This window comes from Haliaeetus leucocephalus, unplaced genomic scaffold, assembly GCF_000737465.1.
Source record: "Haliaeetus leucocephalus isolate CR32 unplaced genomic scaffold, Haliaeetus_leucocephalus-4.0 Scaffold678, whole genome shotgun sequence".
NCBI classification, from domain to species: Eukaryota; Metazoa; Chordata; class Aves; order Accipitriformes; family Accipitridae; genus Haliaeetus; species Haliaeetus leucocephalus.
This window is the reverse complement of record NW_010973114.1, coordinates 3,245,281-3,264,913: the sequence shown is the minus strand read 5'-3', so window position 1 is coordinate 3,264,913 and position 19,633 is coordinate 3,245,281. Positions and strand designations below refer to the sequence as shown.

Here is a 19,633-nt window from a genome sequence, read left to right as displayed (position 1 = left end):
CTGCCGCCTCCTCCTCCTCCTCGGCGTGTCCCTGCCTGCGCTCCCTCAGCGCTTCCCTCACGGCGGGAAGGCGGCCATGAGGGGCCGGGCCGGGCCGGGCCGTCGCCTTCCCCTGAGGGTCGTTGGGCGGGAGGCGGGGAGCGCTGTCGGGGTGAGCTTACGGCCCCGTCTCTGTCTCCGTGCAGCACTTTCGACGTGGCGGTGGTGGGAGCGGGAATCGTGGGGCTGGCCTCTGCCCGGGAGCTCGTCCGGCGGCACCCCTCGCTCACCTTCGCCGTGCTGGAGAAGGAGAAGGAGCTAGGTATGGTGCCGGTGTGCCTTCCTCACCCCTGTGTCTGGGGTTCCCTGGTGTCAGTCTGTCAGAAATCATCACTGAAGCACACGCTGGCCAAAACCTCAGTATTTCGTGAACGTACGTCTAAAGGGCAGCTCTGCTTTTGGGTGGGCGAGCAGCAGTGGAAGAGCATCTGCCCTTGTTGCTGATGGATTCCACCCCGGGAAGAGCATCTTCGTTCCCAGGTGCCGCTGGCTTTGCCCTGACGGGGGGTTTCTTCCTCCCTTCGCCCGAGGTTGCATCTGTCCTTCAGTGGAGAAGCAGAGTTGTCATCAGTCTGTGCTGTGCTGCTGGGACTTCAAGTTAGGACTTTTAAGCTTAGAAAGAGCGAACGTTGCCACTTCATGGTTTGAAAGTGGCAGGTCTTACTGGCCTGGGGCTCCAGCAGCAGGGATTTGGGGGAAAAGGGCGAGGAGGATGGACGACTCAAGTATGGAGCAGTGCAGGTTGCAGAGGGACAAGGGCAGGTCTGGTTTAGTGCCGCACAGAGCGGGAGGCAGAGAGGATGAACTGAGGAATGCTGCCAGGACGGCTTTTTGGTGGGGCACGAGAAGAGTGAACAGCAAACAGTGATGGTTGGTGGGTAGAGAGGGAGGGTTGGGAAGTATTGCTGCTTAAAAATGGCTGGGAGCTGCTGATTTGGGCAAAGTCAACACCTGTCTATTAATTGCCAGAACTGTAAACCACTGTCATTTGCCTTGTCTTTCTGGATATAGGCCAGGTTGGATGGGGCTCTGAGCAACCTGCTCCAGTGGAAGGTGTCCCTGCCCATGGCAAGGGGGTTGGAACTACATGATCTTTAAGGTCCCTTCCAACCCAAACTGTTGTGTGATTCATTCTGTGATATCTCCATATATGCTGTGCAAGGTTCTGTCCTTTGCATGGAGGGTCAAAGGTAAAGAACTAACACGGATAACTGGAAGGGTATCGCTAGTTACAGACCCAGCGTTAGCCAGAGTAAAATGACACAGCTCCCAGTGTTGCCTGCTTACACACGAAATCTTGAGGCAGTCTGCACCTGGGCATCTGTCCTGGCTTTGAAATAAGAAAGTATGAGCCCTGTGGCTTCATTGTTTGAAAGCTTTTCTGGCTCGCTCAAGTACAAGCACAGGTTCATCATAAGTAGTCTTTTCACGGCAAGTGCTTATGCAGATACACAGTCACTCAGGGTAGGTAGGAGCAACCCCAAGCGATCATGTCAATGCCTAACTCAAAATAAGACGTATGAGCCCAAGCTCTCGCTTTAAATAGCTCCGTCAGCCAGGCTATACATTGCTTTTGAGATGTTACATGTATGATACAAAGTGGCTTTTTATCCCCAAGGCAAGACATGCATGAAGTCCTTAACAGTTGTGTGAGTACAAAGCAGGAATGACCTTTGGGAGTCAATATTTTGAGGCAGAACCTGCCCAAATTACGTCAATAAAAATGTTTGTGATATTTTTCACCTCTGTTTTACTTAGTTACAAAGAGGAAATAGCAACCTAATCTAGTTCACAAATACTTGAAAAGCCTACCAGGCCTGCCAGGGCCTCCAAAGAAATGGAGGATTGCACAGACATTCTGTTAGATGAGGCCTTTAAGGATGCCTTTCATTTTAAAAAACAGATTTCTTAAAATTAATTTTAACATGTAGAAAATTTGAATTGATTGGCCTGCAGTTGTAGCTCTTGGAGGAAAAACTCGTGATCCCCCCCCCGCCAGCCGTTGATTCAACACATTGCAAGCTGTGATGGTTTATTATTAACTAGGTCTTGCTGTGTCAGTATTTTTCTAGCCTTTTGAGACCAAGGGAGGAATTGTGTTTGCTGTGCAGTTACCTTATTTGAGCATCTCTTGTTGTAACACTGATTTAGGGCATGACCTCAAATTGCTCGCTCTTCTGACAGCTGAAGTAATTAAGGTATGAACCAATCATGGAAACATGTCTTTTAATAATGTATTTTGCTTTCTATTTAGCTCATCACCAGAGTGGACATAACAGTGGTGTGATTCACAGCGGAATTTACTACACACCTGGATCTCTGAAAGCTAAGCTGTGTGTGCAGGGTGCAGCCCTCTGCTACGAGTACTGTGACCAGAAGGGAATACCATATAAACAGTGTGGGAAGGTATAGGAACCGCTGTGTGTTCTTACTTTACCTTTGGAAACTGAGACTGTATAATGTATGTTACAATGTATCGCATAGGCCTGGTTGTAGACTTTCTCCCAAGAGATGAGTTTCTGCAACACTTACTAGCTTCAGGATGAATGTGCCTTTTTGTTTTCTTCTTTCCAGCAACTCAAATCAATTTCTTTTCTGGGCCTAAATAGTAATTCTCCTTCTCTGTGGACTGAGCTGAAATATCCCAGGTAATGGTGGAAGCCAAGCCCCATGGAGGGACACCTCTGTAGCTCCAGGGAACACAAAAGACTCAGTATGTGCAGGCCATACTTCTTGGCATGTCAGGCTCTGAAAAGACATGGTGACTTGAAAACAGCTCCATATGTGACACAGCTACATGTATTTATGCCATTTTACATCCACCTAACACAACCTGAAATGCTGGGGACAGAAGAGTGGCTGTACTGATTCAGCTTGGGGTCTACCCAACCCTATATCCTGTTTCTGCAAATGTCTGGAAACAGAGACCCGGGCAGGAATGAGAACAGGACAAGCAAATTATTAACTCCCCCAGCTTCCAACTATTTTCAGCTCAGGTAATTTTCTGAGCCTGCTCTGTTTTGTCTGTGGTGACTCTCAATGGATTTCTCTTCCAAGTGTTTTTCAATTAAAAGCACTTGCATCACAGCATACTTTGGTGAGCAGTTCCAGAGATCAACAATCCGCTACATGAAGAGTTACATCATTTTGAAACTGGCTTCTACAAGCTTCATCTGATGGCCCCTAACCCTTGTGTTGGAAGAGGTGGTGAACAGTTGATCTGTGCTCACACTCTCCAAGTTGCACATAATTTTATATCCCCTCCTCCCCCAAAGTCGTCCCTTCCAGCTGGTGGTTCTTAGTCTGCTCAGTCATTCCTCTTAGGGAAGCTTTTTCATGACTCTCTCCACCCTGCCTTCATTCTCTGAACCATTTCTAGTTTAATACACCTTTGATACAAGATGAGGACCACAACTGCGGACAGCATTCAAGGTGTGGTGAGGCTCTGGATTTTTGCAGTGAAATAGTAGAGTTCTCTGTATTATCCTGTATCCTTTTCCTAGTTGTTCCTAACATTCAATTTAGAGCTCTTCAGCTGTCACTAGGCACTGAGCTGATGTTTCCATAGGATTGTCTATCCTAACCCCAAGATCTTGGTCCCGAGTGATAACTTTGAATTTGGATTCCGTTATTTTATACATGAGGCTAAGACTGCTTTTTCTGTGATCATCATTTCACATTCATCTGTGTTGAATTTCGTCTGCCATTTTGTTAGTAGCTCGTTCAACTCGGAAGGTCTCTCTGCAGTTCCTTACAGTCAGCTCTTGTCTAAACCACCTTGAGTCACTTTAAACCATCACCCGACTTTCTCACCACCCTGGTTGCCCCTTTCCAGCTTGCTCATAAACATCTTGGACAGCATGAGCCTTTCTCTTAAAAGTGCAACGCAGACCCCGTCTGATGTGACAAGCGCCACTTCAAGGCTCCCTTGCTCAGCACCCGCTGGGAGCTGGGTGCAGATCTCTCCCAGCTCTGGGGAGCAGAGCTGAGATCCCTGGATGTGGCAGTGTTGATGAGTCCTGCACCAGTGCAGGTGGTGGTTGTCCTGGCCTGGTTGTGTTCCGTGCTGTGTTCATGCTGTGCTCCTTCCGCTGCAGCGCTGGTCACAAGATGGCACTGTGGATTTGCCTGAAGTTACACGCCTGCTGTCGACTCAAAGCACCAAGACAACAGAATGGTTCTGTAGGAGCCGGTGTGAGCTTGGGCAGGGCTAGCACTGACCCAGCAGCATTATTGGTCCTTTGCTGACACTGAATTTGTGTACTTCCACATCACCTTCCCCAGCAGTGTTTATTCCAGGGAAGATGATGGTGAGGCTTTACAGCTGGTTTTACATAAAGCAGCCCCCGGCCTGGAGAACTTAGTGCCTTCTCGAGGCAAAGATGCCCGTGTTGCTAGACCTGAGCTGGACCTGCAAGTAGTGTGGTCTGGGCAGACTTGGCACAGGTAATGCATAGTCTGGATAAATCTCTTGTGATAGTTCTGAGCTAACTACATGGCTAAATGAAGTGAAGCTTGTAAATTCAGTTTAGACACCATGTCAGAACATGTACTTCCTCTCGTAGCGAGACTGTTTGAGATTTGTACATCTTGGGTTAAGTTCAGTTTTATTTTTGGAAGCATCCCAGTGGCTCTTTAAAATCATATTCTCTTCTTTCACATTCAGATTTGTAGTCTCGTGGTACTTTTAGCAAATATTATCTATTGATAGTAACTTGAACTACAGTTTAACATTTGTTTTTCACTCTCCTTAATATATTAGTGTTTCCTCAGTAGTAATAGGTATTTATAGAATCTTGTGCAACTAATGGCACAAACCACATTTTCCCCCCCCTTGAAATATAATTCACTGTTCACTCATTCACTAGTGCTTGCTTGTTAGCTTGGGCTTGATGCCAAACCTGAACTGGCTTTGTATATTTTGGTCACTGGTATGCCTTGTTATCTTTTTCTGAAGCTAATTGTAGCCGTTGAACAAGATGAAATTCCAAGACTCAAAGCTCTGTATGAAAGAGGGCTGCAGAACAACGTCCGAGGTCTGAAACTGATTGGAGCAAAAGAAATTCAAGCAAAAGAACCCTTCTGCAGGGTAAGGGATTTCCTTATTTTTATTTGGCATGTAAGACCTCTGTTTCTCAGGTGACATTATTTTTTAATTTAACATAAATATGTTTCTGGCCTTGAGGTAATTTGCATGGGTGACAAGTTCAAAAGAGCCTGAAAACTCAGAAGTCAACAAAAATAAATGTATCCATTTATTTCTGGAACTTTTTAGCTCAGCGCAATCCTTCATATGCATTTGTCATTACATACACATGAAACCAGATCTAACATAACATAAGGTGAATTCTGCAGAATCTTTCTTGGTGACGCTTACTTTCACTTCAGGTTTCTCCCACTCACCTGTTCTCATTCTCTTGCTTGTTAGTTCGTAGTTGATCAGTTCTCCGTGTGTTGAAGTCATAAAGAACTGCTGCTGCAAATGATGTACTGGCTGTTTCATAAGGGCCAGCATTCACAAATTAGAGAGCAGGTAATCCATTTCACTTGCAGCCTGCAAAAGGAATCAGAATTATTTGAGTCAAAGTAGGAGACTTTATAGTCCCTTAGTCCCCATGCAGGCCTGAATTTACAGGCAAATGGACAGAGCCTACAAGTTGTTCAGACTTCATCCTTTTCCCAGCTTTACACAGACATGTCCTCCCTGATGTATATGCTCAGAAACAAACAAAAAAACCCCAGTTCTCTCACCAATAACAAGTGATTTTTATTTTTACTTTTTCTAATCTTTTTTTTTTTTTCCCTTCTCCTTGCAGGTGCTTGCTTTTATGTTTTTGTGGTTGATAGGCAGATTTTCCTTTGCCCACGTTAGAGCTGCTGTATCTGAGTTTATGCTGAGATGATTCTGCTCCTTCCCACTAGAATTATTTAACTTACAGTAAGGCTTGATAGTGCAGCAATGAAAATTCCTTCCCATCTGTAAGTGTGGATTTGGATCAAGCCAATTTCAATCCAGTTGCTTCCTATACATGTGATTGTTATGTAGCACTTCTCAGCTTGTTTATTTTCAAAGCAGGAGAAATGTGAGTAGTTTATGGAATACAGATTTGTTGTTTAGTGTGTCTCTGAAATTAAAATCTGGATATAAATTCCCCATACTGTTTCATCTGGCAGCTTGCTATTGGTGTAGCTGCATGACTCATTGCTTATGAGTGGTTGTAGGTACAGACAAAAATTTTCTGGAGAGGAATCTTTTTAAATCTTTTTTTCTCTTAAACATTTTGTATCCACTCCTTAAAACATTCTTCACATATTCAAGATCCAGCTGAGTGTTTACTTCTGCAAATGAGTAGATTCAGATGGGTCTTACTTAATTTGCTTTTGTTTCCTGAGCTGAGTCCTTTCCTAGTAAGCAAAGGGAACTTGAATGGTCTTTTAAAACATTGCACTGTATATCAAGTGGAGAGGAAGGTTTTGTGTTAGATACAGTTTTACCAACCATTCTGGTTGTCCTGGGCATGTAAATGGCCCCTGCTATTGTAGTATCTGAGTAGCTGACAGTCTTTTAGTGTAGTTACACTTGCAACATCTCTCTGAGATAAAGTAGTCCTACTATCCTTATTTTATATCCGGAACTAGGAAAATATTGTGATGCCATCTAGCATAAGTATTATGTGAGAAACTGAGCCTTTTTGGTATAAAGATAGTAAAACGTCTCTGAGCAACATTAGAAATTCTAGCTACACACTGGACTTGAACCTTGCTTTCTACTAGGACAAGTATAGGCTCTTGTCTAACTCAGAAGAGGCTTTTCTCTCTGATGTGCATGCAGTAAGTGTTGAGATGATACCTTTTAGCCTCGCAGGAGGCATTGGCAACAGCCATGCATCAGGTAGAACTCCCAAGTGACCATTTGAAGGCGGAACTGCGTAGTGCACGGTGAAAAATAAGTACATATTAGCTGAACCTGAGGTTAGGTAACCTGCTTTATCATTAAGTGCTCTGTTGAGAAGACTTGTTTATGCTGTAGTTACACGATCACTCAATCCACCCTAAGTAGTTTTCACCGTATTAGTTGTCAGCAAACATGAACGCTGGAGCTGGCACATGCAGAGACTAGGAACAAGCAGCCAGGGATGGGGAGGCAGCGGTACTCCCTTCTCAATGGCAATGCACAGTATTCCAGATGAAATATTCTCTGTATTGAAGACCAAAGTCCCCATACAGCCTTCACTATTCTTCTGTATCTTAATACCATTTCAGGGTCTGATGGCCCTCGATTCTCCATATACTGGCATTGTGAATTATAAACAAGTGGCCCAGTCCTATGCTGAAGACTTCCAGGAAGCAGGTGGGACGATCTTGACTGATTTTGAAGTTACAAACATGGAGATGGCTAAAGAAAGTTCTTCAGAAAGTGAAGATGGTAAGGCAGTTTTTTAACCTGCATTTACTACAGTCTTGCCAAAGATTTTGTTCAAAACACATTTGCTTTAACTGAAATGACATTTCTGAACCTTTCTGTCTCATAGGGATGAGACACAGGGCAAAATTATGTTAGTGAGAGTATTGACCAAGCTCACTTTTTTTTTTTTTTTGCAGGCAGGTCACCCTTCAGCTGAAACATTTAAAGCTGGTGGACAAAAATGATAGTAAAATTGAGGAAGAAGGTTGTTCTCTCCTATAAAATCAGATTTAGCTGAATATTGCATGTGTATTCTCGTGATAGTGCTTTTTCTTTATCCTGGAAGGCAGGTTGGATCTGTGCTGGTACACATATGGAAGAATAAAAAAACCCTATTAATTCATAAATACAGTTATGTCCACCAACATCAGTTGCTCCAGAGCTTGAAGATACTCCAGTGGAAGAATCCTTCATCGTGAAAAGCTGCTTGTTCTGTTATGCATTCTAGTAATTCCTTCTCTTGTCTAATTCTATTACAGGACTAAAATACCCAGTCATTGTTAGGAACTCAAAGGTAAGAACTAAACTGAAGATTTAATTGCTTAATAGGAAGCTGTTTCTCCTTTTCTTAAGAATTTTTGTTGAGTCCTGGTGGATTAATCAGCTCTCTAAAAAAAGTTAAAAAGCTGCTGCTGTTCAGTAACATGATCGCTGTAATCTAGGACTGCTTTTATAAAACAACTGCAATCAATTCTTAACAATGAACATGTTCAGATTTTACTGTGTACTGGGAATAGTAATGAAAGTTAACTTTCTCTTTCTTCTGCCTAACTTATGTTTAACTATATATGTCACCTTCTTTATTTGCACATTCTTATGCTTACTGTTTGCAAGGACTTGTTTTATGACATTCATTTGGTGAGAAACACCTATTTTCATGTTTGCTTTTGGTCTTTGGCATCTATAAAAACGATAAGGAGGCATTTAGAATCATTTTATCATCAGAAGGCCACAAGCTAATTTATTAAAACAGGTGCATCTGTGGGTGTCACTTACATGTTAATGCTGCACAGGAAATGTAGTTATAACCTTTTCACCTTCAGGAGAGAATATGTGGACTCTTCTTTGGAGGGGGGAAGACAAACAAACAAAAACAACCTCACAACCCCTCCAATAGTTTTTAAAGTTACTGCTGCTACTGCTTTTTTTCTTGTATTTCTGCTCTTTCACTAAAAAGTAGCTTCCAAAATCTGTTAGATTCCTTCACCAAATACTAGTATTTTTTTAATGGAAACATTTTTATTTGAAGAAAATACCCACAGTATTTAAAAACAAATACTGTGAGATAGATAGATAGATATAGTTTGTAATTTTATTTATTTATGTAGATAGTAATGCGTTTAGATATTTAACAGCAATCTATAACTGTGCGCTATGAACTTGCGTAGCTTTCTGGATAAACTACTTTTCAGTAGAATGACCACTCCTAGTGCATGGGGAGAAATCTGTTAACAGCCTTATTTACCCAAATGTATTGTGATTGCTTAGCTACCCCACCTGTCACGTACCCCCTGGCAATGCAGACCTGGCCAGGGACCTGCACGCCAGTCTGGCATCAGGGCTTCGTAGGATGCAGAGATGAGGGAGGGCCAGAGGGAGACATTTGGTTTGCTGGAGGAGCAGAGTCTTTGACGCGGATGTGTTGGGCCTCTGCCCTGTACAATAAGCATGAGTGTGTAATGCACGAGGCTCTGTGTTCTGAGAACGGAACCTGAAAGTAGTCTGAGAATCAATGACATGTTTCTTTTTTTTATTCTTTTTTTTTATTCCCTTTCCTGCCTCTTTTCTATAAAGATTCTTCCAGTCCTACCTGCCCAATGAATTGCCGTTTTAGGATGGTTCTCCTCCAGGGAATGGATGGGTATTGGAGCCAGATTTCAAAGCCTCAGAACAGCCAACAACTCAGATTGTTCTCAGCTCTGTGACTCCCTCCAAACTGTCACGCACAAACAGGGGTTTTATTCTTCATGCCTATTTTTTAGACCAGGAAAACACAAAAAAGATACAAGAAACAGAATTCACCCTGAATACTTGAAAGGCAAAACGCATTGGTGGGTGGTGTTTTGTTTTGATTTGTTTGGGTTTTTTTTAACAACTGAAGCATCTCTTCCGGTTCAACAACTAGCATATTATCCTACTACTTGAACTTCTCTCTTCACTAGCTAAGCGTGCACATTAATTTCTTCACTCCACCATACAGCAGAAAGGTTACCTGCTTACAGGTATGCACTAACTTATTCAGCGACTTCTCACATCCTGCAGGAGAAATTCTCCTGCCAACAAAGCATGGACAACTTTCAGGTTTAGGGCTTTTTTATCTTCCATTAAGAAGATAAAGAATTAGATGAAACAATTAAATGTTTCTACCTCCTTTTGAAAATATAGTTGGTTTTCTTTCTGGTCTTAACTAATTTTTTTCCAAGGCTTGTAGGTGATGGGTGTTTTTTTAGTAGATAGGGTGAATTTTTGTGTGTTTTTTGGTTTGGTTTGGTTTTTTTTTCCACAGGGTGAGGAAATCTACTGTCGGCACATTGTGACCTGTGCAGGACTTTACTCAGACCGCCTGTCTGAGATCAGTGGCTGCAGCCCTGAACCTCGCATTGTACCCTTCCGTGGAGATTATTTGGTGCTAAAACCAGAAAAGTGCTATATGGTTAAAGGAAATATTTATCCGGTATGTACTTTCTTGTTTGTCTTTCACAGTGCACCCTAAGAACAGCTGAAACTACAGAAATAAGGGCAATATTACATGGTTATTTCAGTTACGCTGCAGATAGTGATGCACAACATGTGGATGTAGATTCAGTTGCTTTCTGACAGGACAACTTGTTTTTGTTAATTCTTGAGGAACAGGTAGAAGTACCATGTGGGAAGTTATTGCCAGTCTTGTTTGTTTGTGTTTTTGTTGTTGTTTTGGTTTTGGTTTTGGTTTTTTTTAATAGGGAAAGAACAAAACATTTAGCATGATGGCCACATGCCCACAAAAGCCTGGCTTCTTTTTTTATGTTATAAAATAAATCTGTAGGCAGGATTCAGAATTCAATGGGGGACAACAGTAAATAATTAATTACTTAGATGTAGGGTTTAATCTTGTGTGCTACTATCCAAAGCTCAGATTTAGATATTTGCCTCTCAACCTCATCTTTGAATTAGCTTTACTTTCTATGACAAAAAATAGACACAGAAGGAAAAGGACAAACTTTCTACCATCTAATATAGACAAACAGTGCGATGAAGAGGATCAATCCCAGACAGAAAGTGAAGATAGCAAGCAAGAAGAGAGAATTCCTAGGGCAGCATTTATTTTTTTAATTCATGCAGTATGTTGCCTTTCTGAATATGAACTTAGATTTGCCTGCTAAACGCTGGAGCAGGTTGCCTTAGGAAAATTGTGGAACCCTGGGCATTGGATGTTTGTCTGACCTCTTCTCACCTGAGAATGATTCAGGATCCTGTCTTGGGATGTGAGGGAGGAACTGGCTGGGGTGTGAGGGTACCTTCCAGCCTTGTTTCATGGCTGTGTGAGGATAGCTTGGACCCTTTGAAATTTTTTGTTATGGCCAGATAAGGTAATAAGATTAGAAAATTGCACAACTCTTAGTGATATGGCTTGGACAGGTGTACTCTTCGCTGGGTGAAAAACTGGCTGGGTGGCCAGGCCCAAAGAGTGGTGGTGAATGGAGTTAAATCCAGTTGGCAGCCGGTCACAAGTGGTGTTCCCCAGGGCTCAGTATTGGGGCCAGTTCTGTTTAATATCTTTACCAGTGAACTGGACAAGGGGATTGAGTGCACCCTCAGTAAGTTTGCAGATGACACCAAGTTGGGTGGGAGTGTTGATCTGCTCGAGGTCAAGAAGGGTCTACAGAGGGATCTGGACAGGCTGGATCGATGGGCTGAGGCCAATTGTACAGGGTTCAACAAGGCTCAGTGCTGGGTCCTGCACTTGGGTCACAACAACCCCATGCAACGCTACGGGCTTGGGGAAGAGTGGCTGGAAAGCTGCCCAGCAGAAAAGGACCTGGGGGTGCTGGTCAAGAGCCAGTTGAATATGAGCCAGCAGTGTGCCCAGGTGGCCAAGAAGGCCAACGGCATCCTGGCCTGTATCAGAAATAGCGTGGCCAGCAGGAGCAGGGAGGTGATCGTCCCCCTGTACTTGCCACTGGTGAGGCCGCACCTCGAGTACTGTGTTCAGTTTTGGGCCCCTCATGACAAGAAAGACATTGAGGTGCTGGAGTGTGTCCAAAGAAGAGCAACAAAGCTGGTGAAGGATCTAGAGCACAAGTCTTATGGGGAACGGCTGAGGGAACTGGGGTTGTTTAGCCTGGAGAAAAGGAGGCTGAGGGGAGACCTTATCGCTCTCTACAACTACCTGAAAGGAGGTTGTAGTGAGGTGGGTGTCCGCGTCTCTTCTCCCACGTAACTAGTGATAGGACAAGAGGAAACAGCCTCAAGTTACGTCAGGGGAGGTTTAAATTGGATATTAGGAAAAATTTCTTCACTGAAAGGGTTGTCAAGCACTGGAACAGGCTGCCCAGGGAAGCGGTTGAGTCACCATCCCTGGAAGTATTTAAAAGACGTGTAGACGTGGCGCTTAGGAACACAGTTTAGTGGTGGACTTGGCAGTGTTAGGTTAATGCTTGGACTCAGTGATCTTAAAGGTCTTTTCTAACCTAAACGGTTCTATGATTCTGTGTTACCAGAAATGTAATGTAGTTTATGGAGTGGTTGCACTAAGCTTTGAAAGTATTAAAAGCGTAATTTTAACAGGAAAAACAGTGCACTGAATACAGGAAAGGAACATATCTTGAAGCAATTTTTAGTTAGAACAATACTGGTTTTTTGAGAAATACCCAACACTTGCTTATTTTGAGACTATAACACAGTCACCTCCGTAGTCACCTTTTCTAAATAGCTGAAGATCTTGACGTGCCAGCTCATGAAGAGGTGTGCTTATTTAATACTTGTATCTGCATATAGACAGCTTATTTCTGTTTCAGCCTTTGCACACAATTACACTGTATTCCATTCACAAATAAAAAAGAAACTGCAGATACTTATTATTAGCATTAATCAGGCTTGCTAACTGCATGTTGTTGTGAGCAATACAGGAATGGTGAGGTTTTCCTAATATTTATAACCTATTTTATTGCGGTATAATTACTACTGGTGAATAGCATTAGTTTGTCATTGGTTTTGTTGTGGTTGATTTATATCCTGAGAAATCGTGTATTTTTTGCCCTGTTGTTTGTTTTGCTTTTGCCTAAGATGCAGTCTTACTTGGCCCTGCTGTGTTCTTCAGTGTTTTAAATTCATATGTGCTATAACTGCACAATTAACAAGCAGAAAAACCAGTACAGGAGCCAAGTGTAGGGTTATATGACTCAAATCTTGTAGTGATTGGAAATAAAATGGCAAATCTACTTCCTTTTCCACTTGTTCATTTAAAAATAGTTATTTCCATTTATTGGGAAGACAACTCCTTTATTGTGTTTCAGTTTGGTTTATTTGCTCTCTCACACAATAAGCTGTAAATGTCTGTACCTTCTTCCTCACAAATGTTTTCCATCTTTCCTAGATGAGTTTGTTGACTTGAGTGGCTGCATGGCTGTTTCTCTGACCTGGTTTGTAACAGCTGTAATAACTCTTGTATTCGGCTTTAGGTTCCCAATCCTCGGTTCCCTTTTCTGGGATTTCATTTCACGCCAAGAATGGATGGCAGTGTTTGGCTTGGTCCTAATGCAGTACTAGCCTTTAAGCGAGAGGGCTACAAATTGTTTGACTTCAGCACTGGAGACTTTTTAGATGCTGTAATGTACAGGTAATATCTTGTCTTTTTATCTGCTGAATGCAGTTATTTGTCAGCTTGTGACTCCATGGAAGCCAGTTCTTGTCAAAAAGCCTGCTTTTGCCAAGTTTTTAGTCTGTTTAAAGACAGTTGTGCTGATAAGGGTGGACTTCTCCAAGACATTTGACTTCATGTGATCCAATATATGAATTTTCATAAACTACCAAGACATGTCTCAGCTGGTCTGAGAATGCGGCTGCTCATCAGAAGGTACTTGTGAGCCATGTTGCTACTAGTGGAGCTCTTCCAGGATTGGTTTTGGTCCAATGCAGTGTGATATTTTAATCAGCCTAGACAGTGTGATTAAAATACCTGTAGAGGATGCTTGCAAGAGAGAACAGAGAGTGGTCTGAATTGCCATGTTAAACTCTGTCAGACCATCAATATACATTTAAAAAATATCCAAGTGCTAGGAAATACGTTAAGGGCCACGAATGCAGGCCAGGAAGCTGTCTTAGAAAGCACGTCAGAGGAATTAGGAGTCATTGCTAAAATTGCAAACATAAATGAACAGAAGTAGAAGTTGAGGGAAATCTTGCTTCTCTATGAGGGGCTGGACAGACCATTAGCAAGTGCTCAATTTTAGAAATTAGACTTGAAAAAGGATGTGAAAATATTGGGGAGGATCCCAGGAGAGGCTGAAAAACAGGTCAGGGAGCTGGAAAGTAGCTTTCTGGCAAACAGCTCAACTTAATGCAGTTTATTAAAGTAAAGAGTTGAAAGCATTTTGATCATTGTCTGTAGATTTTTATACTGGAAGACTTGGGGAAAGCAAAGCAAGCAAACAAGATTTGTGAAGACATAGCAAGATTCATTGACTGCAAGCTGAGGGGTTTAGGAGTGTGACAATCTTTTTACAATGATTGTGGAAAAGTCTCAAGCGGCATGTCTGTCTTCCCTCATGCATGTGGGTTTTCAGTCTCTTGCCATTTGACTTGACCAGAGAAAAATCCTGGACATAGGAAGGACTGGAGTTCAGAGTTAATTCTCAAAGAGAGAATGTAAATGCAATGCTACAGCTCTGTAAACAAGGTGTGTTGAAGCAGGGAAGGACAAACATATTTCTCAAGTAGAAGGCATTGATCGTATTACTGATGTTGGGAATGGGAACTTTTGCCATGCACTTGCATTTGCTACCTTCTTAGTGTTAGTTTGACATGGCTGCATTTATCATGCAAGATTTGTTCCTACTGCAGTTATTTTGTCTCCTACAGTGGGTTATGGAAGCTTGTGCTGAGAAACTTGTCTTACGGGCTGAGTGAAATATACAGAGCCTGTTTCCTTAGCGCACAGGTGAAGCAACTTCAGAAGTTCATCCCTGAGGTCACCATCAATGATGTACTGAGGTAAAGCAAACTTTTCTTGTTAGTAACACCCGGTGGCTTGTTAAATCTCTCATTTTTAACAGCAGCAAATGTAGCATTAGCTTACTCCCTTCCTCCACCAAAATATGCTACCAAAGCATAGAAGCATTGAGGTACTTTCTACAGGAAGGTCTTTTATATTGTGTTTGCTTGTGTATAGGCAAGTGTGACTTTCTACACTCCCCATAGGCTGAAATTTATAGTTGCGACATATTCACAAAAAAGAAAAAGTCCCTTTATCCTAGTGACACATCAGTAGCCTGAACATAATCTGAGTTCACAAAGAAAGCAAAACACTAACAAAATTCAGAGGGAAAGCCAGGTTGCGAGTTGCTACTGAGTGAATATTGACTTAGTTTAATCATCTCAATAAAATTGTATCCAGCTTCTTACTGTGCAGAGAGAGAAACTAATTCAAAGGTGTTCAGAAGTGCTAAGGAACTGAAGAGACTTGTGAGGAAAGGTGAGGCATTTAGATACGTGGAGGTGGGTTTAACTGTCCAAACATTTGCAGGGAGAAAATCCAGACTAAGAAAAGCTTGAGTATGGTAAAAAGGAGTTATCCAGCTCAGGCAGTAGACCATTGGCATGAAATTCATGTTTGACAAGGCTTGCTATTTCAGAACAAAGGGTTTCCTTTTTGAAAAGAGAGGCATGTTTGTGTGTGTGGGGAGGAGAGTAACTTCACAACCAGGAAAGATACAGAAGATCCTCTGCTTGGCTACCTGCCCTTGTTTTACTGTAACGATGTGAGACATCTCCCACTGACTCACAAGTGTTAAACTTCCCTGTGCTGCCCCAAAAGCCTGACTGGGCTTTGACTCCACAGTCTGCCTTCCTTACTGTTTCCCTGGGCACCTTCACAAGGTCAGAACAGAACTGATTTTCTGTCTTCAGAAAATGTTTGCTTTCTAATGGTGAGCTCCTCCTTTATTTTGCAGGGGTCCATCTGGAGTGAGAGCTCAAGCATTGGACAGTGATGGAAATTTGGTAGATGACTTTGTATTTGATGGAGGCAGTGGAGATATTGGAAGCAGAATTCTTCACGTCAGAAATGCCCCTTCTCCTGCTGCTACCTCCTCCCTTGCCATCGCAAAAATGATTGCAGATGAAGTGAAGCAAAGATTTGAATTGTGAATGATTGACAGGCATAGTGTGGTTTTACCCCTCTTGTACGTGTAGCAGCTTGTCTGAGTTGAGTGAACTCTGCAGCCTTTAATGACAAAGATAAAACAGGCAACATGTTGCTTGCAAGACCAGCGTTGGTATAGCTGTGCAGTGCAAAACCAGCATTTGAAATGTTTGCCTTTGCCAGCCCACAACTTCTCAGCTTCACGAATAAAGGAGTTAAGGTGCCTGGTAAGACCTGGTGCAGTACAGCCATCTGCAAGAAAGAAGCAAACAGCCTTGTTTGCAGTGAAGGTTTGTCCACCTGAGCAGGAACAGCCTGTGGAAGGGCTGGTGCCAGGCACAACGTGAGGGTCTCCCAGGACCATCGTGGGCCTTTAGGTGGAGCAGGAAGAGCCTCTGTGGTGGGGTTGCCCACACGGACTTCCCATGCCTTTGGTCTAAATGTTGCCTCCTCCTTGCACTCTGGAGAGGTGGTCGGTCCTCTGAAAAACCACAAGCATGGGGTGGTTCTCTGTGTGCTTTCTCTCTGACTCGCTTTAAATGAGAGTCTACAGTCCCCTAGCTTACATTGAAGTAATGGAGATGGAAGGGTAAGCCCTGCTTAAGGGTTCTGCCGATATGGAATTAAGGGCTTTATCAGAGACTGAAAACAATATTCAGAGGCTTTTACATGAATGTAGAGTATTTCAGAGAAAATTAAGGCTAACAAGGGATTACCAAATCCAAGTCAATTTAGATATGCGATTCAGATACGCTGTCTATCTGATCGCTGTCTCTATTTTTTTATAGAGCTGAAATAAAAATGTATACATAAACAGTCATTTTTCATTTAACTTAAATCTGGGAAGTCAGCGCTGATCAGAAACTACTCCAGTGATTTTGGGTTTTGGTGTTTTTTTCCTTTTAATATTGGTAATGCAAATGGAGCTTATCTTTGTACAGCATGTTGAGCAATCCAGTGGAAATGGCCTTTGTAAAAGCAAATGTGAAGGGAGGGAAGCTACAGAAACCTGTCTTAATTGAGTCATGTTGCATACTGCTTCCCGTGGAGCCCAAACACCAATGAGTCAGGAAGGCTTCCCATTTCCCACATGGCTGGCAAGAGGGGAGCTCGGAAAGTGCTGGTTACTCTTCTGAACTCTTACTGATATTTGAAGTTCTATCAGAGGTGCACCTGGAAGAGAGTCTGTGTGGAGAACGTGCTTTAAACTAGAGAGAGATGTTAAACAAGTTTGGTACTAAGCTAAGTGAGTCTCTTGGTGTGTTCTGCATAATTGCTACAAAAAAGAATTATGTGGCCCCAGGGACAAAGTACTTGAGAATACTTTTAAAGCAGATGTTCACAGGATGTTGGGTAATACAGATAATTGTGGGTAGTTTGCTACCAGGCAATTTGCCATGCTGATTTTTTTTTTTAAGGTTACTTTCTTTACTCCCCTGACATGCATGAGGGAGTGTGTTAACATAGGAGGTCAGGTGTGCTAGCTGATGTTTTTACTGTACAGAGCTGAGCCACTTTTGAGAAAGAAAGGGCTTAACCTCTTGGGGGTTTTGCTTGTTTGTTTGTTTGTTTGTTTGTTTTTCCTGGTGACATCTACTTTACCAGAAAGGTGACTCCTGTATAAGGACAACCTGGAAATTCAAACAATAAGCCCTTCAAAGACAAACTTTTGTCATTATTCTTAGCCACAATAACACTAGACAGATGTTCAGATATTCCAAATGCTAAAATGCCATACAGCTCTGTAAAAGTTGTATCTTCGCAATGGAACGATCGTATCTTCACTCCCCACCAGAACTGTTGCCTATCAACAGTAAATACTACAAAAAGATTGCAAAAGCAACTTCCTCCCACATGAGGTGTGGCCCTGACATGTATTAACAGAATAAAGAACATTAAAATGTAAAGCAGTCAGATACTACGGTGAATCTTAAGTCAGCACATTCAACTGTGCAGCCTGCTGTGCTTTTTACTCTCAGGAGATGATTACTTTGGGGTAGAGTTTAAATGAAGATTTTAAATTATGAGTCCTTATGTAGGAATCTGTGAAATATTTATATTTTTAGAGATAAAGTTATAAACATTTTTTATAGGAATAACTTCAGAGAATTATGATAATGGGGGTTTCAGACATAAATCTTGTTGCCCACAAAGTGTGAAAATGTGTGAATATATTTTCCAAAGGGTCTAATTCACTTGGATTGCTTGATAACTGTGCCTTTCTCTGTTACGATTAAAATAGCGTGGTGGTTTTTTTTTAATTGCTGTGAGGTTTGTGTATTTCTCCTGACTTACAGAAAAGTTTCACTGGTATTTGCTAATTCTCATCTGAATTAGGCAGGATATAGCTCTATATAATAGGAATTACTTTATTGGGGGTGGGGGGTCACACATGACCAAACTTGTCTTCCAAACTGTATCTTATCTGTGCTTATCACACTTCAAGCTTTTTTTCACACCCGTATGTATGCAGGGGACAGAACTAGTCTTAAGCCTGATCTGGACCTGTACCGGCATGTGGAATAGTAATTCTTCAAATTTTGAATAAATGCATTAGGACAGCTTTGGACAAACACAGTTAATTCCCCAAAAGTGTCCCGTAAGGTCAGTCCTAAACTCTGGGAAGAGTATGGTATATTATATCTTTTTTAAAACATTGCAAAGAAATGATACAGTGCCCCATATCATGGCTTATGGGATGGCTGCTCTTGGGCAAACGAGCTCCTTTAGGGCACTTCATTGTGTCTGGTCACCTTGGAGCAGGTCAGGCTGCCTGGAGAACAGAGGATTGTCACATCCTGAAGAACACGGGCGTTTTGGGGCTGCGGAGGTGGGGATAAAGTGCTCGATGAGGGTCTCACCCAACCTGGAACGTCTGCTTCTCCACGGGGCATCCCGGCTGTCCGAACTGCAGGTTCATGGATTTCACCACGGTTACCCCGAAGTTGCACTCGGGATTACCTTCTCCTTTTTGCTCACAGTTTGGGTTTGATGAACAAGTGTCTTCCCACAGAAGTAAATATTTTGTTGGAAACCTCCCAGGCTGCTTTGATGCAGCAGGAAGGTTAAGACCACAGAGCAAAAAGCAGCTGTCACTGCCTCTGCAAGCACCCGTCTCCTCCGGGAAATCTGTCACAACAAAGGATCACACTCTTGCTGGCAGAAAGGCACTTTTTTTTTCTGATTTAATTTATCCACTCCCTTTGTAGACAAGTCTTGAAGGGGTATATAAGGCGTGTGATTTGAATGCAATGCCATCGGAAGGGAAATGAGGGAAAGTTTGGCCGGAGCGGTTGTTCAGGGGGTGGAGGGAACAGTGACAGCCCGCGTTCTCTGGGGTAGGGAGGAAAACTGCCTCGAGGTAGGGAGAAAAAAACCCCGAACAGCCTCTAGGTAGGGAGTCTGCTGTTGGCGGGCCACTGAACCGCACCGCAGCTGCTGCCGGTGCCTTCTCCCACCCAGGACGGTGGTTCTGCCTCTGTTCCTCTGAGGGAAGAGGGGAGGAGTGAGGGGGCCGGAGGGCGAGAAGGAACAGGGTGACTTGCTGTGAGCCTTCGCAGCCTGGCGTGCGGGAGAGCGAGGGTGGAGTCCAGCCTCGCTGCAACAAGCGGCTACCGAAGAGTTCAGGGTCGCGGCGCGCCGGATTAGTTAATTCACCTCAGCCGTGCCGGCTGTGGAGAGAGGCAGCTCTGCCCCGCGGGGCGGGAAGCGGTTTGTGGGCTCTTCCCCGGCGCGGCCGGCAGGGGGCGCTGCGGTAGTGGGCGGGGGAGGGCGGCATGGTGGCGGCC

General features: G+C 43.2%; 1 protein-coding gene across 1 annotated transcript; it reads left to right on the top strand.

Moving 5' to 3' along the window:
- The first annotated feature begins 76 nt into the window (after positions 1-76).
- On the top strand, positions 77-16,632 carry L2HGDH (L-2-hydroxyglutarate dehydrogenase). Its single transcript, XM_010579855.1, has 10 exons — positions 77-126; positions 186-301; positions 2,294-2,445; positions 4,997-5,128; positions 7,303-7,465; positions 7,984-8,018; positions 10,011-10,178; positions 13,165-13,322; positions 14,564-14,695; positions 15,655-16,632. Exons 1-10 carry the CDS (start codon positions 77-79, stop codon positions 15,848-15,850), a joined length of 1,302 nt encoding a protein of 433 aa, XP_010578157.1. The 3' UTR covers positions 15,851-16,632.
- The last annotated feature ends 3,001 nt before the right edge of the window (positions 16,633-19,633 follow it).